Source organism: Falco biarmicus, chromosome 2, assembly GCF_023638135.1.
Source record: "Falco biarmicus isolate bFalBia1 chromosome 2, bFalBia1.pri, whole genome shotgun sequence".
NCBI classification, from domain to species: domain Eukaryota; kingdom Metazoa; phylum Chordata; class Aves; order Falconiformes; family Falconidae; genus Falco; species Falco biarmicus.
In genome coordinates, this window is record NC_079289.1 from 69,830,177 (window position 1) to 69,857,835 (window position 27,659).

Below are 27,659 nucleotides of genomic sequence, written 5' to 3' on the forward strand. Positions count from 1 at the left end.
AGCTGGGACTAGCAGATATATTTCCATAGAGGCCAAGGCGGTTGGTATTAATGAGAGCTGTGTGGCTACAAAATCACGGACTGTTCAGTGCGTGTCTTGATACAAGCTATACTATAGGACAGGAGCATGCCTGTGAAACGAAGGTCAGGAGTGGCCACTTCTTTGATTTTCTGGTTCAAATATCTTGCTCCTGGGGCTGAGAACTGGGCTCCTCAGCTGAACATAAGCACCTGGCACATCCTCCTGAAGGGAAAGCCCTGGAGCGTGGATGTAGCTTCCTCAGTGCCCTTGACTCTGCAGATCAGGTCCTGTTGGGCCCCATCGCTTGCCAGGATGAATAAAGCCCTAGGATCTCTTCTTGTAAATTCCCATCTGTTTAGAGCACTCTGACTTTAGTGCTACTGAACTTTTGACCGTGACTTTGCAGCCTTGACACTCAAGGTTGGTTTTAGGAAGAAGGGGGTTGGCCTGGATAAGGATGTACGAGAGTGGGCTCTGTGTGTGTTTCTTAGGGGACAGTCGCACTAGTTCACTCTGGTGGTCAGTATGTGAAGAGCACGTGCCAAAGCCACAGTACAGAAATCCATTCATCTCAATCTTAATTCCAGGAAGAATTTGTGTGATTCTGTTCTGTTATGGTGCATGTATTAATTAATGCACTGCACAAGTTTTCCTCACAAATGCTTGAGGTTGGAGAGTGATGTGAGTACAAGACTGCTGCTGACCATCAGTAGAAAATCAGAGACCTCCCTGATGATGGGGAAAAAGGCTAACTAATGAATAAGGATCTAGGGAGCAGCAGGGCAGGCAGTTTCCCCTCCATCCCTTGGGCAGCAAGAATTGCACAGCACATGCCCTGGAAATCCATTTTCAGGCTCATGAAGTACCGGGTGGCCATCAGGACCAGACAGCATGGCTTCACCACAGGCATGTCACGCCTGGTCAGCCTGGCTGCCTTCTGTGCAGGAACAGCTGGCTCTGGAAGCAAGGGGACAGCAGCAGACATTGTTTTATCTTGTCTCTAAAATGTCCTTTGATGTGGTCCCCCACAGGGATGTCATTGGAAAGTGGAGGAAATGCAGGCTGGGTGAAGGGACGGGAAGATGGATTAGAAGTTGGCCGAACTGCTGGGCTGAAAGGTAATAATCAATGACTTAATGTCCAGGTGGCACAGCATAGTGAACAGAGCATCCCAAGGTCAATACGAGGGGTCCGTATTGTCCAATATGTTCATCACTGATCTCGGATGATGAGCCAGAGTGCACCTTCAGCTGTTTTGTGGATGGTATTAAATTGTGTGTTGGGCAGGAGAAGCCTATGCTGGGTGGTAGAGCAGCAGTGGAAACCTGAGGGTTGGGCCAGTGGAAACCTCATGATGCTTAACAAGAAGTGCTGAACCCTGCCATCAGCACAGGCTAGGGACCAGCTTGCTGGGAAGCACACAGTACATAAACTTACCTCCTCCTGTCCCTTTGACATATGGGATGGTCCTCAGCTGTGTAGACTTATGTTCTTCAACTATCAAATGGGTGGCTGGCTGTAGAAAAGACATAATGGAGCTTCTTGGAGCTGCAAGGATGACAGACAGTGGTCACAAGTGTTGGCAAACTCTGGATATAAGAAAAAAGACTTTTATAGCAAGGATGGGTCAGTGCTGGAGCAGGTGCCCAGGGCAGCTGAGAAATCACCATCCTGGAGGTGTGTGAAACTCAGTTGTACACAGCAACCTTCTCGAGTGAGTGCCTTCATCTAACTTTGAGTTTGGCCCTGTGCTGAGCAGCGTTTTGGATAGGTGATCTCCAGAGGTTCTGTCCAACCCAAATTTTTCAGTTCTTATGGTCTGGGTAGGCAGAAAGCATAGTTCTCCTCAGCTTCTTACCTTCATCTTTCTCTTCTTTTTCTCTTGAAAACAGAAATTATATGGAGTAGGAGGAGCCCATGGAACATGCTTGTTGTAGTTCCATGAAGTGACCTAAGCAGAAGGTGAAATGCTGGCCAAATGCTGTTCACTGCCAGTGGGCTAGAAAGGGACATTTACTCGATCCTGTCTGCTGCTAGCCTTTTTTTCTCCACCTGATTAACATGAGACTCTGACCCCCTTGGCATGCAAGTGAGGCGCCATGCAGAATTCCTCACCCTCAAAATCCCCTCTTTGAGACACAAATGAAGCAACACTTGCTTGGCTGTGCTCTTGACCTCCTTACCTTGTTTTCCACCAGCACCTTCAGATGCAGGCAATGTGACCTCCTGCTCACACGCTGTTTTCCAAGTAACATGTACTGGGTGTGACATGCTGAGCAAAACACAAACAGCAATTTCACTTGTCAGGAAGTTCCTCTGGCTTGACAGTTCGTGCTGTTGACTCACTGGCAGGTTTTTAACCTGGAGCACCACTGCTATGGACCCAGTTTTACTGGAGGACGGTACCTCTGACACACCTGAACAGCGCTGTGCATGTCCTGTGCCTTTCAGAGATATACAGTAAGCGTTCGATGGCTGCTATGCATTGCCTTGATTGAAGCTTGACACCCACATAGCAACTGGGGTGTTCAGTGTGTGGTAGGAACACAAACCACTCTGTTAATAATCCTTTTACAGCTGCAGAAGCCATAAGGTATTTGTGTGAAGGAAATGAAATGTGCATGGAGAAAATCCTTGTAAATGGGTAATGGTTAGCTTCCATCATTATTGCTTACTCAGCCTGTCGTGGGGGTTTTTGTGGTCGTCTTATGGGTTGGGAGGGGGGCCAGGGTCACAGTCTGGAAACAAAGAGAGTATTTTTTGTTAATTAAGAAAAATTACGTTTGAGTTCGAAATTAAATTGGAATACCCTTAAGCTGCCCTGCTGTGAATGCTTTTACGCAGATCTTCTGGCAGCGAGTCAGGTGTTGTCACCACTCCTGTGCCTAGTATTTGTTATTTAGGCATGTACTCAGGGATTTCTGGTGAAGACAGGGCAATATTAATGCTGCTGTGCAAGCCCTGAGTGAAACTTCACCCAAACATGGGCAAACAACTCCCAGAGAGGCTTTCCAACCAGAACGAGTGCAGAGAGGCTAGAAAAAAGTTGTGTTAGGGATCTGTGTCCTAGACTGGTTCATAGATTTTACAGAGACTCCATAAGCATCTCTTCTGACTTCCTACATCACACAGCCATTGAACAATACTCCTGAATTAACTCTGTTGAGACCAGGGGTGCACGTTTAGGAAAGGGAAGGAGGAAGGAATCTGACCTGAATTTACAAATGTCCATTAATGGAGAAGTCATCACAGCCCTTAGTAAAATGTCTTAGTTTTAATTACTTTCACATGTAATTACCTTCCATTATCATCACAGTTAAATATTTATTTCTACTCTAAAGTTTCTTCAGGCTTCATCTGTTCAGACTTGGGATGCTTAAGTCCACTACAGCCAGGAGATTAGATGTGATGTCTGTTTTGGCACAGATGCCAGTGGAGGATCCTGCACCTTACCATAACAATAATGGGAGGTGGGAAAGAACTAGGACTGACCTATAGCAGTGGGGTTTCTGCCTTTCCTAATATTCTCATGTACATTAACATTCCTGTAACCCTCCATGGAATAAAGCTCTCTCCCTGACATGCACTGCAAAAGCACTGTCAGCTTTTCAGCTGCTTTGACCTTTGTAGGTCAGTCCCGTGATATGTGGGCTCAAGAGAAATTTAAAGGGATAAATGTAAAAAATAAATTGTGTTGTTTTGTCTCTCAATCCCTGTTTCCAGAAATTCGCTTTAAGAATCAAATCAGGCTGACTGAGCCTGGAATAAAAGAAAGTGGCATTAGGAGCTTTTTTATTCCCTTGTGGTATAAATCTAAACCCCTGGCACAGTATCCAGAAGACATTTAATTTTGCAGCTGTGTAGCAGCTGTCTGTATCTTTCTGTAAATCACCTGCATCTATTCACACTTGATGGCACTGTTGTATGTTCTCTTTGACCTGACAAAGCAGAGATGGAAGTATTAGGTTTCCAGGCACTGCGAGTCTTTTTCTTAGCGACCGGTTTGAATTTCAGTCTGCAGTGAGCCAGCTGACCGCCTAGTGAGATATGGCACGCCTTGGAACTAATGAGTCTTGAATGTAGTTGTAAGTCATCAGTGACACCTGCCTGCATTACTCTACCTGGTTAGCTGGCACTGACTCCATAGTATGTGAAATCTGCTGGCTTTATTGCAAGACTGGGCTTGCTGCCCCACCTAGAAAAATAAGGAAGTTGAAAGACACCATCTAAATAATGTTTATAGAGGATCTGAGCCAAGGAGTCTGGAGAGGAGAGACTGCTAGAAGAGATGAAAATGGTGTGGAGTCTGCTGATTACTAGTGTATTAAAACCAGAAAACAGATGTGTGTGTGTATGCAGGGAGAATAAAGGTAGACTACATATTGTGCATAAGTTGCTTGAGTGTAGGTTGGAAAAAGGCTTATTCATGTGATAATATATAAATTAATGGTTATCTTTAGCCATTAGCTGTGGCTATTCCATATCAGGGACAACCATTTAAAATATATCTGCCTGTAGCTCTTAAAAGTAAGTACCATGTGTTTCTGTGACTGAGAAACTACAAAAGTTTTACTTCTGTGATTGCACAGGTAGAAGTATGAGCTTTATGTGTGAGCTTCACACGCATTTGAAAGCCATATCTGGTGCTGTGCGACCCTGCTAGCTGTTCAGAGTAAGTTTAGCTGGAACCTTAATGGCTTTAAGGGATCCCATTCTAAATATCTTGACAGAAGATACGCTTAATCTGTTTTTCTCATTCTAATCATTGCTGCATTCATTTTAAAATATTTTGAATCAAAATGGCTACAAACTCCTTACACCTATTTTCTACTCTTTTGATTTCCAAAAGGTTTGCTTGTACAATAGCTAACACACTGCAATTGCAATTAATCACACAAGTGCTTTTCCCTTCTCATCTTACTTCTCTCCGAATAATTACTTTTAATTGGGAAGATGGTGATTATTACACAGGCATTCACTTTCCAGTGCTGCTGTTTCGCTCCCAGACAGAGTGATTCACAAAATATCCATCCATTTGTTTATGACAGAGCCCATACCTACATTTTGATTGTGCAGTTCTTTTGATACAGTTGCCTTCAGGTATTTCATTAAAGCAGCTGATCTAGTCCTTTGAAATTTTACTATTGGCTTTCTTAAAATCTGGATCAGTCTTAAAACTGATCAGGTCTTGGCTGGATAATACCCAATGAATCTGGATTAAGATGTTGAATAAAGCAGCATAAAGGATTATCTTTGTTGCATCAATGTAACCTTATCTTCAGCTGCCAACTCCCTAAAGTGATTTTGTTTTTCTTCAGTAATTAATGCATAAAACCGGTAGACTAGGTTATAATCCAGCAAAGCACACACTTTATCTTTTCCTTTTCTTCTTCTATCCTTCTGTCCTTCTGGTCCTGCAGCTGAATTCAGTGTTTTTTGCTCAAAATCCTCTCCATTCAGAATCTTGCTCATTTCTTCAAAGCTAAAAGACATTCAATCAGCTTGCCATCTTCAGCCTCTCCTTCCCCAGAAACAGCAGCCTCTCACCTCCTGCCTCTCTTACCCTTTACCTCGTTCTTTCCTTCAGCTTCTTACCAACCTATGTGGAAAATGTCACTTCTTGCAGCTGTCACACAGCAGAACGCTGCCCTTCCTGCCTGCCTGCCTGCCCTCTCACCTCCAAATGCTGTCAACACGCTACCCAGAGCCACTGACTTATTTTCCTCTAATTCTACTTTAGGTCCTGTCCCCCCACCCCCCACCCCCCCCCCCAAGTCTGCTTTTGTCCCTTATCCAGTGTGTTTTGCAGTTACCTCCTGTCATCTATGAAGCTTTGTGACTGCTGCTTCCCAATTCCCTTTCTTTCAGGTCGTAATCCCTTCCATCCTGGGCAGAAGGATGCTGTCCCTCAGAGCTTTCCTTTCCGGCACCCCTCCGAGCGATGTCAGCCCTGCCAAACACAGCTTCAGCTATTATCTTCTTTCTCCCCGCAGCTACAATAAGTCATGGTGGATCCTCCTTAACAGCCCTTGGTGGGTACCTAGCCATGGCCAGAAGGCTAGACCTTTTCACACTTAAGCGCAACCATCCGTATCACTGTCCTTGTTACTCAGGCCTGTAGTCTTGGTTTCCTATGGTTTGGCCCTAGTGTTCCGGCTTTGTCTAAATACTTCTATTCCTGCCTGCACTATGTTTTCCAGAGGAGATCTCCCACTCCTGTATTATTTTCCCCATCTCAGCCATGCTGTTCCCATATGACTGAAAAGGCTGCTCTCCACCTCTGGTCTTTCTGATCGTGCCCATTCACTAACCGGTTGTTCAAGCCTCCTTCTCTTCCTGTTTGTTACCCTCTTATCCCTCCTTCAGGTCCTCTTACTGCCTCCTATGTAGGCAGAAACCTCCCTCAGACTCCTCTGTAGCTTTGTTCAGCCTGGCTTGCCTGGCTTTTTGGCTTCTGAAGTAATGGACATTCCCTTGGTGTGAAGGCCATCTCTCCGGTGAGGAAGGTGGCGGCAGTGCTGTCGCCCTCCCCAGTCCCCAGCGATGGAGGTAGGTGGTCCTACCTGTGTCCTGGCAACTGAGCATGGGAAGATGCATGTAACCAGAGCTCCTGGCTGGGTAACACCATCCCAACACTGTCATCCCTGCTGACCCCTGCCATGTAACCTCACTCTTGATCTTGACTTGGCATCCTCCTCATGCTGCAGGAGAGTCCCAGCACGTGAGTGTTTATCCCTGGGGCAGCCATCATCCAGTTTATCTTCTTGGCTGAGCTCCCTCTCAGCTCAGGCTCCCTCTCCAAGTACCCCAGTGACCGTCTAGTGATCTTCCCTGAGCACAAGTTTCCATGGTCCGTCCCACGGAGTGGAAAAGCTGAAGGCGTTGACTTCAGAAATTGTGATGCCCTGATTTGGACAGGCTGATGAAATTCACCCCCTTGGCTGCACCCCACAGAACGTGATGGCTGACCTTTCTGCTGGAGCAGCCTGCTCTGCTATGGCGACTCAAAATCAGCATTTAATCAAAATATGCAAAACCACTACACACTTCTTCCAATACTTGCCTCTGCCAAAAAGGAAAAAAAAAAAAAGGACAAACACTCATTGTTTAGGAGGTGGAAACATGCCTTGTCCTGTCTGCTGTTGACTGACAAAGAAAAACAGACATATATTTTTTGCTGTGTTCTCTCCAAATTTTATATTCCAACCTGCTGATGCGTTTTGTAGGCTGTTAGACTTTTAGGGCCAGGGCTGTCATTGGTGATTTCTAATGTTTGAGCTGATGACAGCAATGAGGTTCAAGGTGATGGGTGCTTTGTGAAGGGCCCATGCTGAGCACCTTACCAGAAATCACTTTATAATTGAAATTGGATTGCTGCAGCATGGCCTCCCAGAGTATTCCCTGAGTGGGGTCATGAAGACAGTGACCAGTAGTTTCCAGGGAGAGCAAGACATTGCACTGCTCTCCACCTGCAGGGACGTGATCTCTTTTCTAGCTTAACACTGTCAGCTCTTCGCAATGTTTTTCCTGTCTGACCCACATTTATTTTTGTAAGCATAATGTCTGGGAGTTTTGTGAAAATGTGTCATAGGCTGACTCACAGCAAAGAAGCAATCAGAACAGGACAAGAAAGTTTCTTGCAGGCAAAACTGTATCTCACGCGTGCATCTAATTGATGCTATTCACCTTTCTCATGCTGGATTGCCACTGACCAAGAATTTTAAAGTGGGGAAAGTCATGCTTGAGGTCCAGCTTTGCCTTTCATGAATCCCAGGCAGTACCACTGAAATGACAGCCTTCCCACCGCTATTAATGAGGATAGTACCTGGGCCTTGGCACATGCACTGAGGGAAACAATGATCACAGATAGGATGCTGGAGGATCATCAGGATGTCCTTCTGTAGGCTCCTAGAAGATCTGTTCCACAGCAGTCTCAGAGAAGACTTGCTGGTGTGCAGCGTCACACTGACGTTGTAAAACTATAGGGGAATCCTTCATGAAACAGGGCAGAGTGCTACATGTCAGTGAGTCCTTTTTCTGCTAATAGTAGTAGTTGGAAAATAAGATGTCTGTCAGTGAAAAAATGCCATGTGAAAAGAGAGATGTAAGATTATAGGTACGCAAAAGTCAAGCATTTCAGGAGTAAAATAAAACAGACGATAATGATGGCCTAGCAGGACCAGGAGAGAGGGTACCTTGAGAAATGCTGATCCCGCATCTGTATTTCCAAGGCAGCCCATGTCCCTGAAAAATGTTTGTGCAGCCCTGCAGAAATGGGAGAGGCCCCCAGATGCCAATAGATGTCCTGTACCCGCAGAGGTGCCACCTGTTGTGTCCACCAGCCAGGTGGATGACCACCCACATGGGTGGCTGGCACCAGAAAGAACTTGGGATGCCACCAACTGCAGTATGCTCTCTTGCTTTTTAAAATGAGCTCAATGCTAAATGCCAGAAGGGTCTTGCCATGGCATGTGTCATCTCACTGAGCTTCAGGATACCCTGGTGCAACATGAGCCTGGGTGACAGCACTTTCCACCCCTGCGGGGTAAATGCTTGCTTGGGTCATTAGCTTTCAGCCTGCTTCAGATGCTGCTGCACTTCAGCACGTGCAGATCCAGAGGAGTGTGAGTGGGGCTTTGCTAAGCTGCAGTTCATACAGGGGTTGCAACACAGGTGTAACTTGACCCATTTTCACCACGGATTTGTTTGCAGAACCCCCTCCTGCTCGGTGGGCAAACTGACCCTGGGTATCCAGAGGTGGATGGAGATCAGTGGCCAGCGAGAGGATGCCCCACTCCAGCCCTCTGCCTGCCTAATGCCCTGATGCTGCCAGCAACAGAGAGAAACGCAGGTCTTGCTATTTCTTCAGGCATGTGAACCAGCACAATGGAAAGTATTTGTGATATTCTGAAAATCCAAGCTGATGCTTACTGAACAAGACTGAAAAATTCCTCAACTCTATGCTAGGGAATAGCAAAGCAACTGATATGGAAAAAGACCTCCTTCAGGTGAGCTAATTGCATCCACAGCAGTGTGTGCCGGGATGGCAGCCACTCCCCAGCCTACCGGGCACTACTGCTGGTGTCACCCTCCCTGTAATCCTCCAATTACAAAATAGGTGCTGTCAGGAAAATTTGCAGCTGGCCCATGCCGACCGAGGGGTGAGGCTTGGATGCAACGTAGAGAATTACAGGAGTAAATATTCATGTGCATGAGGTATCCCAGCCGAACTGGGGCACTTTGAATGTGGTTTCACACAGGGTTCTTAGATCCTTCAAATGTTCAGGTACAACATGATTTGACTAATCACTAACACCCACACTACTGATTACTAATCGCAGTAAAACTTTGCAAAGCAACAGTATTTTTGCAACAGTCTTGCTGCTTGTCTTGATCCAGAGGTCCCTGGAGTCAGTTGTGCTCGAGTTACTTATCTAGGAGGCTAGAAAATGCTGGGAGGGTTTCAAAGACCTGTTTGAGGGCATAGGATGCCAGTGCTATCTCAGTTGTCCCGCGGTATGCTCTACCTTCATGGATAGCTCTCAGCTTCCAGGGCTGGGATATCCTTTAGTTTGTTTTACTTGAGCGTGAACAATACCAGGCTCCAGTAAAATTTCACTACCTTATTACATTACAGTGTATAATGTGAACTAATACATATATTAACAAAGTTAACACACTTTCACACTATAAAGGCTTCCTGAGATAAGAGTTAGGGAAGGGGATTTTCTTAACAGTGCTTATCTTGAAGTGAGGAGCTGCTTGCTCTGCGTGGCAGCTGTTGGAAGGGAATCCAGCAGTACACTTTAATTGGCTCCTTTTGCATCATAGGATGTGTTGATGATTTGTCGGACAATTATTAAGCTGTTTAATCTTCCAGTCAGCCCGTGCAGGATGTAGTTAAGAATAACATCCTTTGTACATGATACACGTATGTCACGCTGAAAAGACAAGATCCATCTCCCTGTCTGGGATGTTGCAAGGAAGCACGAGAACCTCCAGAAACAGTCCTAGCTCCTCCAATTCACAGCAGCTGGATTAACGTATTACACATCTTCCAGGGGAAAAAATAATCTTTGTTATGTTTAACATCAATAGATTTTAGCTAGCACCTTTTTCATTATTGGCACTACCCTGCAACTTTGTTATAAAAATGATACTTCTGAACAAGGTTTTCTTAAAAAAAATTTCAGCTGGGGCAAATTCATTAAGCTGACAAAGACTTTAGTAGTAATAATCTTACAGTGACCTTTTCTTTTGAAAGCTGGCAAGCTTGAAATAAATGAGGCAGTGATTAAGGAAGGAGAAAAGCCGTTGAGTGCTGGCTGGAAGGACTGCATTCTGTGCTCCACCATGGGTTTTCTTTGTGCCAAAGTGTAAGGCATTTACATCATGCCATCATGGAGGGGGATCGCTAATTGTATAGCTCTCATTTGCAGAGTGCTCCAGCAGAGGCCCAAACTAATCCCAGAGTCTCAGCACCTCAGTCCCATTGCAGCTCAATTGAAGCAAGCTGTAATTCTGAAATTACCTGCGTAGCTGAAAAATCATATTCTGAAATTTCTAAATCGAGTGCCACCCACCCAGAGGTCAGTGGCCACTCTGGGCTTAATTCACCTGTACCTCAACTTCCCAGCTGGTAATACATGTACTATTTACTCCTTTTGACTCATGCTCTTGTTTAAAATGTAAATGTGTGATATTTATGAAATATTTCAATGGTGCATAGAAAAACACATGAGGAAATTTATAATTCTGCTACTGTAGCAAGGTACGACTAATACAAATTAAAAGGTGCAGGGGACTGCACAGTGACCAGGGAGAACATTACTATTTGGATGCCCGTTAACCGACTCTCTTCTTTCTTGTGGCATGTATCCTGCAGAGAGAATAGTATGTGATTAATTAAAATCATGTCAGGTTGATGCATGAAGGAGACATTAAATAAGCATACACAGCCTTCATTATGCTGTGCCCTGATTTTTGTGTCTTTGACTTTACAACTTCTGTAGCATTCTAGCATGGTATATGTGTATGTGCCTGTGCACAGATTATATCCTAATTAACTTATTCCAAAACAATAACACACAGATTTCCTCCATGTGAGATCATCAAAACAAACTGGAGTTTAACACTTCAAACTACCTTGGAACAGAAAAGTGTTAGAGGAATTAAAAATACCCTCCACACATGTAAATGCTGTCATTTCGAAATTGTTTCATATCCTACTTTCCCCTTCAAACTTCAAGAAAAATTCAACCCTGGCGAAAACCCTGGGAAAGCTGAGCCTCGGGAAGAAGTTGAAAATTCAGCTACAAACTTAAAGGAAACCTCATATCAACTTCAAAGTGTGTAACAGTGACTCAGTGGATTACACCTGTAATTCTCCCCTTGGAAAGCAAATAGACTTCTGCATGTTGCTTGAGAGAGCGTGATGAGGCCACTCCTAAGTGGCAGCATACTATTAACAGGAAAATAATACTGCTAACGGGGAGCACCTCTAACAACCTGCCACATAGTGGCTAATTTTGAGTGTTGGTGGGGTTCTTTTAAGATAATGAAGCCAGCAGAAGTTTTGCCATCGTTTTGGGGAGTACTAGAGGAGGGTCCTTCATGTCCTGCAGTAGGCGATGTTTCAATCCTACGCCGTAGCTACAGCTTTTCTTCTAATAAAAATTATAAAATCAACCTCAGTGTTTCAAGTTGGGCTTCAGATCCTTCACAAAAAATCCATTCTGCTTTGTGACTGTCACAATCAGTCACTTGTAGTTCATCCAAAAGAAGCCGTAAACCACACAACCACATCGTGGGGCACCTGTTCCACCAGAACATCTTGGCAGGAGTCTCCTGGTCACATTTGCTGAGGTAGGCATACTACTGATAATTTCAGTGAGAAGCATGAGCTTTTTTAGTATAGATCATTAATAATTTTACTTTAGTTTCTTTCCCTCTGTTCTTGCTGTTTCTTAGGCTATCATTCTTTCCTGCAAAGTATTAATACTTTGGGGTGGCTCAAGTGGTGAGTCCATGTTTTCACCATCCATCCAAGATCTGTGGCTCAGTGAATTCTTATCAATGTTGCAAAAGGGAGCTGTATCAAAGTGGCTTTTTAGCTCAGGTAGGGAATCAGCAGATACAACTGCAAGGTAATGCCACAGCCAGACGTACAAATGAACCGTGTCATAGAGCAAGAAGACTTGTGAAAGAACACGGCCTCCAAAACAAGCACTGAGGAGAAGAGCGACGCAGGTGTGCTCAGACACTGGTGGCAAGCAATTCTGTGCGTGAGAAAAAGGGAAAAGATGGCACGCTGAGTCAGTTTGAACAGCAGCGAGGTAATTTCGTTCCCTTGCAAATAGATGTCTTGGAAAAAACAGAGGCTGCATGCCAAGAAGCTATTGATCGTGTTGCTAAATAAAGTAGTAGCCTCACTTTGCAGCAGGTTCTTCTAGAAGAACCTGCTAAGCATAGATGAGGAAAGGACCGCAGCCATCCCAGCACGCCAGCATGACACAAGAGCAGCTGCAGATGGGGGGGCTGACTGGCCGTGCTCAATACGCCCACCTGAGCTGGTGCCCCACAAGCCGCCCGCCAGAAGGGATGACTGGAGGTGAAGGGCCATCATGCGGCAATCCCAAGACACGTGGGGAAATGTGGCATGGCAGGACGGACTCACCTGCTCTCTCCTTCCACGGGAAAGTGAAGAGGGCCGCTGGGGGGTTCCCAGCCAAAGAGCAGGGGAGCAGGATGGGAGCCATCAGGAAAAATGCTGCTGCTCCTTGTCAAGGTCCCAGGAACCAGAGAATAATGCTGGGGGCTGGCTCAAGTGGCGGGTCAACGTTTTCATCATCTGTCCAAGACTCTGTGGCTTGTCCTTCATACGGCAGAGGAGAATCAGCCGCACCGCTTCTGTCCTCTGTGCTATCAGTCATGTCCCCAGGTGAGTTTGATAAAACAGCAAGATGATTCAATCCCATCCTAATTCCAAGTGAAAATGTCAGGAAAGGGAATGATAAAATAGTGACAGGCAGCTGAGGTCAGCTTCTGGGGAGAAACCCTGAGCCAAGGAGGGTGGTGCAAGTGTCAGGCTGGTGAGCATCACTCAAAGAACCACTGTTAGAAACGTTATCAGTGCAAAATGGCTAGGTCATGGAACAACTTGATGCACACACGTCACTGTTTTGCAAAGCAACTGTACTTTTACAGCCATCATCCACCTGCTTCTTTATTGACCTAGACATCCCTGGAGTTGGTCTTGCTAGTTTCTTGTATCTATGGTGCCAGATAAGGGGTGTGGGGGGTGGGTTTTCACGGAGGTGTTGGAGGGGCTAGGATGCTGGTGTGACCTCCGTAGTCCAGGGGTATCCTTCACGGATGGCTTTGAGATTCTGAGAAACAAAGGTCCCTACCCTCAGGGTGGGGGCTGTCATCCTTGCGGTGAGCTCGGGTCCTTTGGTCACACTTACTTCACCACGAATATCTATGCTTACTTAAGCATGACTCTGCAGTATATGACGTAAGCTGTGGACATCTTAAAAAAGTTCATTCAATTTCATGTTATAAAGACTGCTTGGTGCAACAGTTGAGGAATGAGATTTTCCTAACGGGGGCTAAGAGGCCGTCACCTGGGGGGCTTAAGGCCTAGCAGGAGAGAGGCAAAGACTGAAACACCGTCTGCTGTCCGGCTACAATCCCAAAAGCGCCTCACCGTTCGTCTGACAGGCTCTCTGCTGCTCCGAACGGTTTGTTTACAGCTGTGTCTAAAATAAACGTTGCCTATTTTTTTTTTTTTTTCACTCCTGTTGTTCCTGCGGAGCAAGTTGGATTCCTTTCTGACTCACGCATGATTAACTAACTTCCAGCTGCATTATCTTTATTGTTGCTGCCGATACACAAGCCAGCGCTCAGCACGACTCGCGGGTCCCAAGCTGGGCCGGCAGCGCTGCCGGTTTGCTGGCGCCGGGCTCTTCGGGAAACGTTAGTATTTTCGGTCTGTTCTGTGCGAGACAACACGTGCTCGCGTCCTCGGGGACCAGGGAAACCCAACGGCGCCGCAGCGGGTACCGCGCCCCGGACCCCCGTGCGGTGCTGCTCGCCCCACGCGCGGCGGAGCCCGGGGGGGTCCCGGCGGCGGCGGGAGGGGCGGGGCTGCCCCCCCTCCGTCGCCCCGCGGCGAGGAAGCGGTTAAGGCCGGGCACCAGGAAACGGGAAGGAAGAGGCCGAGCCCAGCGGGGGCCGCACAGCGGAAACCCACCCCCCCCACCGCCCCGCTCCCGCGGCAGCCGCCGCCGCCGGTGGGCCGGGCGCACGTGCGGGCGGGGCGGGGCGGCGGCAGGCGGGCACGTGCGGCACCGGCACCTGGCAGCGGCCGCCGGGCGGGCCCGGAGGTAGGGGAGAAGCGCGGCTCCCTCCGCGCCGCCGCCCCGGGGAAGGGCGGCCGGAGGCGGCTTACACAACCGGCCGCCCCTTACATAAGCCGGGAGCCGGGCCCGCGGGGGCGGTGCGAGCTGCCCGCCATCCTCTCCCTCCCCTCCGCCATCCCCCGTCCCGGGAGCCGCCCCCCTGCTGCAGCGGTGTGACCCGCCCCCTCCCTCCCTCCCTCCCTCCCTTCCGTCGCCGCCTCCTCCCAGGAAGGAGCCGGAGTCGGCAGCGCCGCGGGCCCGGCATGGAGTAGGGCGGCCGGGGGCCGGCGGCGCGGCGCGGGCATGGAGCTGGGCCCGGGGCCCTGCGCGCTGCCCCCCGCCGCCGGGGCCGGGACCAGGTCCGCGGCGGCGGGACCCTGCGCCGAGATGCTGCAGGTGGCGGAGGAGGCCTTCCGCGGCGGCAACTTCGAGCTGGCGGCCGAGATCTACGGCTCGGAGCTGGCGGGGCTGCCGCAGCCCGAGCGGGGCCTGTGCCTCCGACGCGCCGACGCGCTGGCGCGGGCCGGCCGCATGGCCGAGGCGCTGGACGCCTACGGCGCGGCGGCGCGGCTTGCGCGGCTGCGGCCCGAGGAGCTGCGGGAGCTGGCCGAGAGCTTCGCCCTCAGCATCCGTGACAAGGAGCTGCGCCTCCCGCCCTGGGGGAGCGGCGGCCCCGGCGGCGGCGGGGCGGAGGGCGAGGTGCTGGGCGACCCGGCGTGCTGCCGCCCGCCCGAGCTCTTCGCCTGCCCGCTGTGCCGGCGGCTGCTGTGCGAGCCGGTGACCCTGCACTGCGGGCACACCCACTGCCGCCGCTGCGCCGAGCCGGGCGACTGCGGCCGCTGCCACCGCCCGCGCCGCCCCGCCGAGCCGACCCCCGCCGCCGCCTCGCCGCCGTCGCCCGCCGCCCGCCCGCGGGTCAACGTGGTGCTGGGCAACCTGCTGCACAAGTGGTTCGGCGCCGAGAGCCGGGCGCGGCGGCTCCGCGCCGAGGGCGACGCGCTGCGGGAGCGGCAGGAGCTGCCGGCCGCCCTGGAGAAGTACAACCAGGCCCTGGAGATGGGTGAGGAACAGGGAAGGGGGGCGGGCGGAGGAGGAGGAGGAGGGGGCGAGGCGGGGGCAGCCCCTTCCCCGCACGGCTGCTGCGGGCCGGGGGGCTGTGGTGGGTGGTGGGAGGGGGCACCTGGGGGAAGTTTTCAGAATGAGTCCTCCCAGCGGGTTTCCTCACCCCCCACCCCCCCCAAGTGAATGGCTATTTTTGTTCCGCTGTTATTTTTGTCCTTGCTCAGAAGGTGCCTGGCGTTTAGCTGCTTGCAGTCTATGACTCATTATGCAGTATTTCTAGAAAACCCGCTTTCCTATTTGTGGGGAAACCATCTTTTAGTAAAAGATAACGCAGGAGCGGTCGTGCCGCGGTTTTGTGGAAGAAAAGACCGTGTGGGTCGGATTCATTCAGCTGCAAGGTTGTATCTTCAGCAGAACGCAGCCCTTAAAAACCTTTAGGGCAACATCAATAGGCATAAAGGCTCAGAATTTTTCCTTTACCTTACACTGCGCAAAATACTAGAGATAAATCCGCGTTTTGGCTGGCGGAGATGGTCCGCCTGTGTTTTGAGTGTAACCTCTCTATAGGCATGCAGCATTTCTGTGTGCAAAGTGTTCTCTGGAGCCTGGATTTCAAGAAAAATGGCACAGTCTACCTTCTTCCTCGGCCAAACCGATGGCAGCCGTAGTTTATCAGAACTAGGTTGTTTTCAGTCTCTGTGCCGAGTAGTAGGTGGATCCTGCTCGCTCGGTTGTAGCCTTATAGTAATGCTTGTGTGCGTGCGTGCTCCCGGCTTGTTTGCTCTGCAAGCGGTGGGGGTGGTACAACACCATGAGTATCTCAGACGCCTGGAGAGAGGCGTGGAGCCGGGATCTCAGCAAATCCCCCGGGATCTGCCACTCCTCCGGCCTGAGCGTGATAGATGTCCGGTTTAATTGACGAGGAAGGGGGAGAAAGCCTCGGTCATCATGTTAGTAGTAGAGACGAAATCCTGCGGGTAAATCTCTTTGGAAGACAAATGTAGAGAAAACCGTCTTTCCTGTTTGGAAAAGCTCCTTCCCTGCTTTGATTAAAATTACTTTGCTTGTGCCTAGTTTTTACATCTAAGGATAAATGCTTCTGATATATTTTTTTTAATTATTATTTTGCTGGCAGCTGTGGAGAGAAACGCACCACTATGCTAGTCCCTGACTTGCTTTTGTTTGTTTTTTTTTTTTTTTTTTCTGTGGTTGCATGACAGCAGAGGTACAAGACTTGGTGACTGCATGGCAATACTGTTGCTTCACAGCTGATGCTGGCTGTGGAAACCATTACTATTTATTCCAGTTTTCCAGCTAGATGCGACAAGTTTTCAGTCCTAGCTGAGTCTCTCTGTAAAACTATTACGTGGTTTAGCTGAAGTAATCTCTCTTAAAGTAGGGCAGGATGGAGAACCCAAGAAGGAAGGTGAAGCAGAGGGAGGGGAGAGGCTTGATGTAGGTCACGGGTGGATCCACCGAGTTTTCTTTCAGTAGTGGAGCCTCTTAATGTATTGGGTTCAGGGTCCCACTGCTGGGGAAAGTGTCATCTCTCCAATGAAATAAGTACTTGATGTGATTTTTAGAGGACTGTTTCTTACTGTCGTGTGTGCTTCTTGCTGTGTCTGTGCAGGGGTGAAAGGAGAGGGAAGACTGTAGCGTGTTGCTAGCGCAACTGCACAGCCTGTCCTTCCCCTTCCTGTCCCTGGAGCACACATGTCCAGCCGTGGCTGCTCTGCATCGGGGTCTTGAGATAACTCCCTTGTGTCCTTATTGCTGTTTTCTGTGATTTTCCAAGTACGCTGGGAATCTGTTCAGAAACTCCTCACCCTGTCAGTAATGCTAAAATTGCTTAACAAGATTTTTTTTAAATGTCTTATTAAAAATAATAGCAGGTATCTTGCTAGCTTTTGAAATCCTAAAACCATAGGCTGATACTTGCTAACTTCCCAGTAGCAGAGACAAATTCCTGTTGCTGGAGGGCAGCCCGCCCCCAGCCCTTCACCTTCTAAAAACATTGTTTTGTGTGTGCCAGTGCCATTTCTCACAGGTCAAACTGCTGTCTGAGCCTCACGTTCTGAAATTCTTAGTGTTCGTCTGGTGTTGCCTTTTGGCTTGCTGGAGTTGCCTTCTTGCTTTCCAGCCACATAACACAGTAAATAGCAGAGGAAAAAAAAACCAACCAGCCAAACCCAAACAAACAACAACAAAATCCCACCATGGCTGTCTTCTGACTGTTAGTACTTCTTAAGTGTTGGCATATGGGCAACTTGAAATGCTTATGAGCCACTGTCAGGTATTTAAGACTGTCGGTGCGTGAGAAAATAACTGATTTTTTTTTAGCCTCCAAGATGCTTATGTATTACTATTGAGTCAAGGGCATGGGTATCCTTTTAATTTCTTTTTAGAGGGTGAAGGCACATGTATACACTGATTATACAATTGCTGTATAAAGTTAGGTAAAACTCCAGGCTTCTTGGCAGGACGCAAGGATTGGTGGGATTTCTTTACTGGTGCTTCTTGTGGAGTACTTTCCTGCTTCATCTGCAACAACTGGCTTTGTGTGATGTAATATTAAAGCAAGTTTTCCAGTTACCAATCTCTTCTTTTCATTCTCGTTGCAACCTTCTGTCTTCTGATTTGCAGGCGCTTCAAGTCTAAACTATAAAAGTCTCCTGTCATATAGCCAGTATGCTTATTTCCAGTACAGTCTGGTCTCAGAAGAGGTCCGTATGCCTTCAAATTGTCAACTTTTCCAGCTGAACTAGTTAGTTAACAACAAAAGATGAACATACTTGCTAAAAGCAAGCTTTTGCAAGACTATCTGATTTACAGTGCCGCTACTGCTCCCGTGCTCCCTCTATCAGAGTCTGCTATGGATTGAAGTGTGGGTGTGTGAGGTTTTTTGTTGTTCATTTTAAGGAAATCAGCTTTACTATTTGATCTTTCTAGTCCTCTTGAGATGCCTGCAGCTTGGTGATCTCTGCTGTTTTAAACAAAGTTGCTGTCTTTTTTGCTGCTGTAGAGGTTGGAATAGATCCCTCATTATTGCAAGGTATCTAATTTCCACAGCTTCAAAGCAAGCACATGTCAGGCTGCTTGAAAGGAAGCATTTGTTTCCAGCTGGATCACTCTTTGTGCCAAGGTTTATGTTGTTCAGCCATCATAATGCCAAGTATTGCCAAATCTTGCTTTTGGGGCTGGTCCTTAGGCAGATGAAATGAAAGGAGTTGGGGTATGAGGTGGGTTTCCTTTTCTGTCGTCACTTCTCTTCTAATTGGTCTTCTGATTATATGAACTTTTAGGTCAATTAAACTGAAATATATTTATCATGTGTGCAGGGTTGGGGTTTTTTGTTTGGGGATTTTTTTTGTGTGTGTGCAGTAGGTGCTTTCTGCACTCTTTCCTGTCACCTGCTGCTCTGTGATGAGATGCTGTCTGGAGGGACTGTGCCTGGGAGGACTACAGCTGTCTCTGTATCCAGGTGTACAGACCCTTTAAGCTGTGTGTCTGAAACTAAAGGAAGATAGATTTCAGTGACAAATTAATGTGGGCATTTGAGGATGTGCTTGTGGGAGTGTTTTGTTTTTTTCTCTTTCTAGAAAGCAATTCCCAGTTACAGAGGTAGCAGGTGGTTGTTGCTTCATAGGGAAGATAATGAATAGGGCTTTTCCCAAGTACCATGTGTAACTTCATATGGCCAAAGACTGTCATGGTGGGGTGGGAACATGAAAACACAGTTCACTTTTAGGGAACAGTATTTATCAAAAGATACTGTCTTAGGCAGGCCAGGTAGGAGCATGCTGTAGTAGTCTGCAGATTTTACAATTGGATGCTATACAGCTCTGAAGGAGACTGAGCTATCCTTGGGGTGAGGGCCTGCTTGTAAGCAAACACACAAAGAGTGTCAGAGGGTTTGGGTGGCAGTGGCTTGTGCCTTCGGTGGGCATTTCACTGTGCCCTTCTTCCTACTGAGACGGCCTGTTAGCGTCTTGCGCCTTCCCTGTAAATAAGCCTGAAGATGCCTGCTCAGAGGTAAACAGCTCAGCAGTGCAGTCCTCTGGCTTCTCTTGCTGCTGCTGTCTTTGCAGTGGCTCTGGTTCCTGAGCTGTCAGTGGTTACAGCTCTCGGGTGGTCTCTCAAGCCTGCACGCAGGGCTGTGGCTCTGCTGTGCCTGCCTGACCCTAATCCTGAACGAGCTGTGTCAGGTGGGGAGGGATGGCTGTGCGCTGGCTCCTGTGGTGCAGCGAAGCAGGTGCTTGCTTGCCTGCTGTGTGCTGTGCCATTGTGTCTGGCTCCTAACAGAGTAGCACACATTGTTATCTGGACACCGGCATGCCAGGACACCTTGTTTTTGCAAGAGGCATGTTGGCTCTGGTGTGTAATTACCCACTGCTGCAAAGTCTGCCAAGCCTGGGAATTGTTGCTGTCTCTAGAGAGCAGTAAAATTTGCAGCAATCCCTCAGAGTGGTTGTGTTTACTTCTGGTGTGATGGACTCTTTCGGAGCAGAAACAGGTTTCTCCTGGGAAGGGAGGATAGCTAATGCATGTAGCTGCTCAAATTGCCCAGCATTTTAATCTCCCTGGCTCCATCCCCAGGGGGTTCAGAATAAGCATTTAGGAGATAAAGCTTGGTTGTATCAGAGTTTTAAAAACATGGAGTTAAGGACAGATATTAGTGCAAAGGGGTCCTTTTCTTCCAAAGTCCTTTACATGGATCTCCCACTTCCAGTGGGTAAAGGATGGCACAGGAAAGGCCAAGGAGAAGAGGTGAGTTAGCAGCAGATCTGACGCAGTGTCAGAGGTAGCATGCTGCAGGGTGAGGGAGATGCCGCCTGGGTGCTGGAGATGCTCTGTCTCTTATCTCCTGGGGTATAGAGCTGCATGCTGATCTCCAGCCCGTGGAGTGGTGGCTGGGGTGTTGCTAGAACCAAAATGTAGGAGCTTTCCTGAGCTTTGGTGGAAAGAGAAGGATCTGCCTCTCTTGGCCAGACCTCAGGGGAAAGAGGCTTCTCCCTTCTCATGCCAGCGGGTGTTCACCATAAATTGGCCTCTTAAATTTCCATTAATTGCTTGGCCACAAAATAAATTAGTGCTGAGTGGCCACATTAAGTTTATCTGGGGCCTTCCAGATTCTTACTTCATAAGAATTAAGGGGGCAGGGCAGACCAGGAGGCAGTAGGAAAGAGTCATAAAGGGGGAGCATTGGGCGTGTGAGGATGAGGCCTCAGGCCAGAATGTGCCTGTTCTCAAGCAGACGGAGCCTCTTAGAATGGTGTCAGTGCTGGTTTCTGCACCCCAGCCTTGCTCACGGGGCTGTTCTAGGTAGTGTGCTGGGGGTTCATCTGCTGTGGGTCACTGTACCCTCATTGTCCTCCCATGTCAAGCATTGAGATTGGGCGGGGAGGGGCTTGGCTGCCTCCATGCTCCTGGTCTTGATTGAGGCCACTGCTTTGCTTGTGTAGCAAGTGGGATGGTTGACCTCGGTACGGAGGATGTGTAAACCATCATTGCCACCTTGTCCTGTCCTGTCTCCTCTGCTTGTTTGTTCACATTGGTGTCTTTGGAAATGAATTCAATTACACTACTCTTGGTGTACTGGCTAGTTGGGTGGGTAGTTGGTGTGTATCTTTGGCTTTTCCTTCCCTTTATTTTGGTAATTCTCATAATAGGTAAAAAAACCCCAACAACTTAGCAGTGTTGCACATAAAAAGTGTGTCTTTCTGCATCTGTTCACCTTCCATGCTGGCTCTCAAGCTGTTAAAGCTACAGATCGTCAGTGCAAGTTGATTCAAGAGCAACTGCTGTGGATTTTCCTGCTAGGTGTGTGACAGGTTGTGGGGTTGCACTGCTTCCTGGAGAGCGTGGCAAAGGTAAACTTCCAGCTGAACATTCTTGGATTTGGGCTGAGTGCTTTACAGCCATGAGAAAGATGGCTATGGGCGAGCATTTTGCTGTGCCCCGAAATTTATTTGCTGGGACGTTTTCCTTCCATGCATGCTTCTGAATTCCTTGGTGGGCTGGTGGGACGGCCTCCTGGTGCTTATTCTACTGCAGACCTGACAGGTGAAGGGTTTCTGTTAGTTGTGGGTCAAGCTCAGAAGAAGCAAGGAAGGGTCCCTGTTCGCAAAGGGAAGCTGCTGACCTCTCTTTAGAAAGCTGTGCTTAAATTTTTATAAAGGTGACTGATGCCATAGTATGCATTTTATTAATTCTGCTGCTGTATTCTGAGAGCTTGTGCTCCTTAGTAGTGCGCTTGCACTGAAGTCACGTTGTTCAAAGAAAACCTCTAGAGCATGTCCACATGTGCCTATATATGAATTAAGTGCATTAAGTACACTTTAATGATCTCTTCTTTTGTACTTTATTTCTAGAAGATTGTTATTAGAAGATAAGGTCAGTTGTCTTTTTCTGATGTGCTTAAAAAAAGAGGTTGACCAAGTTGTCCTCACAGGGTCTTGGGAATGCTTTCCAGTAGTAAAGTAGTAAGTCTTTGATGTTGTACCAGCTATTAACAAAAAAAAGTCATAGTAGACAGCTGTCCTGACTGCTGGAACAGCAAATGGTTCAGTCATTTGGTAATTAATCAGAAAGATACTTAATTTTGTAGCTCCTAAAAGGAAGTGTGATGTCCAAGTGAAGAATGAGAGGTAGTCTTCCTGAAATTTCATGCTACAAATAATAGTAGTTGCTTGCTGCCTAGAGGATTTGTGCTAAAAAAGGAACTTTCCCATCCCTTTGTAAAAACGCCTCTTGGAATCTGCTTAAAACGTGCCTCCAAAAGCTCTTTGTTCTTTTTTACAGGGGCAGAAAAATGTGCAAAAGTAGGAGTCAAGGTTACCTAGAGACTGTTGCAGTAGTCTGAGAGCTATTTTTAAACAGAAAATACTTTGCAGATTTCTGTCCCTCAGCCCTCCCGCCCCATTTATCTATTTTTCTTTTTGCTGAGGTAGTGCTTGAAAAATAGTAGTAAATACTTCATCTGTGACAGCACTGGAAACATGTCAAGTACTTCAGAGCAGGAGCTCGTATTACTCCTAATTTGTAAAGGGCTTGCAGTTGGAAGCTCAGATCCTGTAGCTGGATCTCTGGAAGTTTTGCCTGCTTCTGCAGGATCTGCTTTGGGGGGCTGTAAGAGTAAGGCCATGGTGGACAGGAGGCTTATCCATCACAGACACAAAGGTGAGAAGGCATCATGCTGTACAGTAGACAGTCTTTGGGTGTGGTTTTAAGTAGTTAACATTTCTCATGTAACTTACAGCTATGTACCAGTTAAGATAGGGTATTTCTGCTCCACGCCCCGTATGTAACTTGGAATAATTTCCTATAAATAATTGAACTACTTCAGCAGTCCTAGAGAACAAACCATACTTACACATCAGAACGTCTGAAGTCTCTTCAAACAGCATATTTTTTCTTCTGCTGTGATAAAGTATAACAGAATGTCTTTTGCTTTTGGAAGAAGACATTTATAGAACTGACTTGTGCTTCCTAATCTTTAAATTAGCAGGGTACTGCATGACTCCTTTTCTCTTTTATAAATGCATTAAGTGATTTCCTTTATTTGAGGACAGCAGCAGTGAGGTCATAACTGAGAAACAAGATCCTTTTTGTAGCTTGCAGAGAGCCAGAAATTCTGGGCTGAGATAAGCTTTAACTGGAAAAAGAAAAGGTTATAGAGACCTAAAGAGTAATTGGTAGAAATGTAGCTGATACACTGATCATGACAAAGTGAGCAACTAGGTAATCACCGGTGAAGTTCTATTATGATAGAATGTGTGGCTGTAAAATGATCTTGTTAACTATAATCATAGCTGGTCCCTCCTGGCTGCGAAGCACCACGCATCTTTGGAGTCTCCTTGCAATTGCAGGTTCATGTGCACTGAGCACAGCTCCCTGTTCCTAGGGGGGATCAGGACTTTTCCTTGGGTGCTTTGGAGATCATGCAGGGGGTTGACCTCTTGAGGTGTTTTGTTTCAGTTTTGAAGCTTGCTTTTTAAATCTTCATACTTCAGTCTGTAGGCATCATGCTTTTGGACAGTCTCTGTACCTGCTGTTTGAGGATACTGCAGTTCTGACTGGGACTTTGGTAGGAAACCTTGCCTGAACCCTGAACTAAATGCTGGGAGAACTAGTAAGCATTGAAGATGAGTCACATTTGTGTACTTAATAGTTATATTATACTAGGGCTAAGCGGCCATGGATGTACTTGGGTTACGTCACCTGAAGCAGTGCCCAAATGCTCAAACGGTAGAGTAGAACTGAAAATACAGGGAAGGGGTCTTGATTCATGCTATGTTGCCTAAGAAGAGTAGCGTGCATCTAGCAGCCTTGAAAGATTAGGATTTGGGTAGGAGGGAGTAATAATCTAATGTATTATGCTTAGCTCTATGCTGAAACATTCTTGAATTGAGGACTTCTGCTGTACCATGCAATTCACCACTTAATGGGTTTGTAAAAAAGGTTATTGTTGGCCCTGCAGTTGTGGGAATGAAAGCTGAACTGTAGGTTACTGGAAGTGGTCTGACATGCTACTGCCTCGTGATGCTAGAGGTACAACAGAAAAGCAAGGACAAAGTTAGCTGCACCTTCTTTGTAGCAGGTCTGCTTCCACGTAGCGCATAACTTCCCTTAAAATGTTTCTCCCGAGTAATGATGGGAGTGGTGATTAGCTGTGCTTAGTGGTAATGACGGTCCAGCATTAAATAACATGTGGAGCTTCCTAGCTGAGCACTTCCTGAGCCTGAAATAAAACTGCTGGTAATCTAAAGCTTTTTGTCCAGCACACAGAAGAATCTATTCTTCAGTCAGGGCTTTTGAACAGCAAAATACAGAGGCCTAGAAAGAAGTTAGTTTGGTCTTAAAATGGTGTGTTCTTCATAGAATAGTTTGGATTGGAAGGGACCTTAACGATCATGTGGTTTCATCCCCCCCTTCCACTAGACCAGGTTGCTCAGAGCCCCATCCAACCTGGCCTTGAACATCTCCAGGGATGGGGCATCCACAGCTTCTCTGGGAAACCTGTGCCAGTGTCTCACCACCCTCGCAGTAAAGATTTTCTTCCTTAAATCTGATCTAAATCTACCCTCTTTCAGTTTAAAGCTATTAGCCCTTGTCCTATCACTATTCAGTGTCTTTTCAGTCAAAGTGATAATACGAGGGAGTTTCTTGATGTCTCCCTAACCCCAGACCAGAGAGCACGTAGGTAAGCATGCTGCAGAGTGTCAAAGAAGCAAGTGGGTTGATGGTCCTGTATCTTTGGGTGGGAGGGAAAGAGGGGGAGCATTGCCCCTTCATTTCTGCTAGCGAAGTGGTGGCTGCAGCTTGTCCAGTTTAAACAGGTCTCTGCTTTATCATCTCAGTGTGCTGTGTGCTTAGGTTGTGTGTAGGGGTGAAATCCCCAGTAAGGTACAGACCAGTTCTGTAGCTGCTTAGTGCAAATGAGCCGTACTGGGGCGCTCTGGTCGTGTCTGAATTGCCTTCCCTGTGGAGGTGATGGGGGAGAAAACTTTGGCTTGGGGTGGCTTTTTGAAATTTGCAATGGGCCCTTCTGAACAAAGAAAACCATGAAGAAAAAATACTTCATACCTGCATGAAGATTAAAAAAAAAAAGTTTGATGGAGGAGAGATTCCATCAGAGGAAGTGATGTTTCTTGTAACATTGGCTGTTGGCAGTGTGGCTGTGGATGAAGGAGGCAGCCTTTGCACGCGCAAACCAGCTGCTGCCTGGTGGTGCAGGCTCTGATGGAGGATGCTGGTACCCTGTGGTGCTGCTTCTCCTTACTGCAGCCTATTTCAAGAGCCTCTAAACTTCTGTGTTGCTGTGTCTGCCAGTGTTGGTCACCCAGTGGAAATAGGTGTTATGTTTCCCTGCAGAGTACTGTTCATGAGTGCCTGCTTTGTAGTCACGGTAGAAGGGTGCTTGGTTGCAAGAGTGGGCTTATGGAGGAAGAGGCATCTTTTCTTGCATCCTTCTATGCACTAAAGCCTCTTGCATGCTTCTGAGGTCTTCAGTTACTTTACCTCCTGAAGACTGCGAGTGATGTAAATGCAGGGAGGAAAAGCCATAATATTAGAGAAAATATTAATATTTTTTAAATCTAGTTATTAATCCAATTAAGGTGGACTGATAAGTGAGAAAAGATGGGCTTGCTGGCTGCAAGTATGCCATCATGATCATTGTCCCTCTTCATCAGTTCTGGGAAGCTGACCCTGGTTTTCATTTTTGCTGTGGATTGAAGTTTTATTTGAATGTCCTGAATGTCTTTACTGCTTCTGTTAATTATTTTATCAAGTGTACTCCTTCCTTTACCACCCTTCCCTCCCATCCTACACCAAACAACCCCTGTCCATCCATTTTTTGTGTGTGCAGACTTCTCATGCTTGCATGCAATCTGGAGGAGAGAAACTAGCTTGCTATTCAGTTGATGACTAAATCTTGCTAATTTTTCACTGAAATCATAGAATGGTCTGGTTGGAAAGGACCTTAAAGATCATCTAGTTCCAAGTCCCCTGCCATGGGCAGGGGCACCTTCACACTAGACCAGGTTGCTCAGAGCCCCATCCAGCCTGGCCTTGAACACTTCCAGGGATGGGGCATCCACAGCTTCTCTGGGAAACCTGTTCCAGTGCCTCACCACCCTCAGAGTGTAGAATTTCTTCCTTTATAGCTAATCTAAATCTACCCTCTTTCAGCTTAAAGCCATTCCCCCTGTCCTAGCACTGCCTGCCCTTGTAAAATGTCCCCCTCCAGCTTTCCTGTAGGCCCCCTCTGGGTACTGGAAGGCTGCTATAAGGTCTCCCTGGAGCTTTGTCTTCTCCAGGCTGAGCAACCCCAACTCTCTCAGCCTGTCTTCATAGGGGAGGTGCTCCAGCCTTCTAACTGTCTTCATGGCTCTCCTCTGGACTTTGTCCAACAGGTCCAGGTCCTTCTTACATTGGGGGCCCCAGAGGTGGATGCAGCACTGCAGGTGGGGTCTCACCAGATCAGAGCAGAGAGGCAGAATCACCCCCCTCGACCTGCTGGCCGAGCGGCTTTTGTTGCAACCCTGAATACAGCTGGCTTTCTGGGCTGCAAGCACGTGTTGCTGGGCCATGTTGAGTTTCTCATCCACCAACACCCCTAAGTTTTTTTTCCTCAGGGCTGCTCTCAATCCATTCTCTGCCCAGCCTGTGTTTGTGCTTGGGATTGTCCTGACCCATGTGCAGGACCTTGCCCTTGGCCTTATTGAACTTCATGAGGTTCACACGGGCCCACCTCTCAAGCCTGTCAGTGTCCCTCTGGATGGCCTCCCTTTCCTCCAGATTGGTGACCGCACCACACTGCTTGGTGGTGTTGGCAAACGTGCTGAGGGTGCCCTCAATCCCAGTGTCCATGTTGCTGACAGAGATGTTGAACAGCCCTGGTCCCAGTATGGATCCCTGAGGAATGCTACTCATCAAAATCAAAATACTCAAAAATAAATGTTTCATATTATTTTTCAAGCTTATGAAAAAGTTTCAGTACTGAATTGTTCAGAACTGAATGCATAACATAACAAAGCAAGCCAAATTTCCTCCTCTCTCCAGGGGCAGAAATTTATTTAAAATGTGGGAAAAATTTTCCCTGAATTCCTGCATAGACTGACTTACTAACAAGACTGAAAGGTTTTTTTGTTATGGTGGTGTTTCAGTTCTGCTCGTGCATTCAGGAAATACGCTTAGGATTGAATCAGATTTCAATAAAACATGCTTTTCTAGGAAATAATGTCAGATAAGGAGGATTAGGGAGTTCTAGCAACTTCAAGCTTGTTCTTTCTGTACTGAGTTCCTGGAAGAAGTCTTAGTGGTAGTTTATTACAGTAAAACTTTTATTGTCATCTATGGTCGGTTTGGTGAATCCTCTTAATTGCTTTGATTGCCGTCCTGGCACAAGGAGATTCTGGGGATTTCTGCACTGTCAGCCTTCTGAGCTGGATCAGCATAGTTGTTTTTTTTTTTTAAGAACATGAATGCTTGGGCATATCTGGAAAAGTAATTTTGGCTGTTAGCTTCTGCATAAGTAAAAGCACAATCTACCAAACATCTGCAGATGAGTGCAAAGGTGGTGTGAGCAGAAAGTTAACACTGCTGGAAAATTCAAGTTGATAACCACATTCAGGGTAGGCAATACAGGGTGGTCCGCAGGAGGGTCCAGGA

General features: G+C 47.4%; 1 protein-coding gene across 2 annotated transcripts in view; it reads left to right on the forward strand.

Annotated features, from left to right (window-relative positions):
• The first annotated feature begins 14,311 nt into the window (after positions 1-14,311).
• LONRF2 (LON peptidase N-terminal domain and ring finger 2) overlaps positions 14,312-27,659 on the forward strand; it is a 37,066-nt gene continuing 23,718 nt past the window's right edge. The window contains exon 1 of one of the 2 annotated variants that reach the window (XM_056328128.1): positions 14,312-15,483. In XM_056328128.1, the coding sequence (XP_056184103.1) occupies positions 14,727-15,483 (757 nt within the window). In that variant the 5' untranslated portion in view covers positions 14,312-14,726. The remainder of the gene's footprint in view (positions 15,484-27,659) is intronic. The other variant, XM_056328127.1, reaches the window with a different exon arrangement.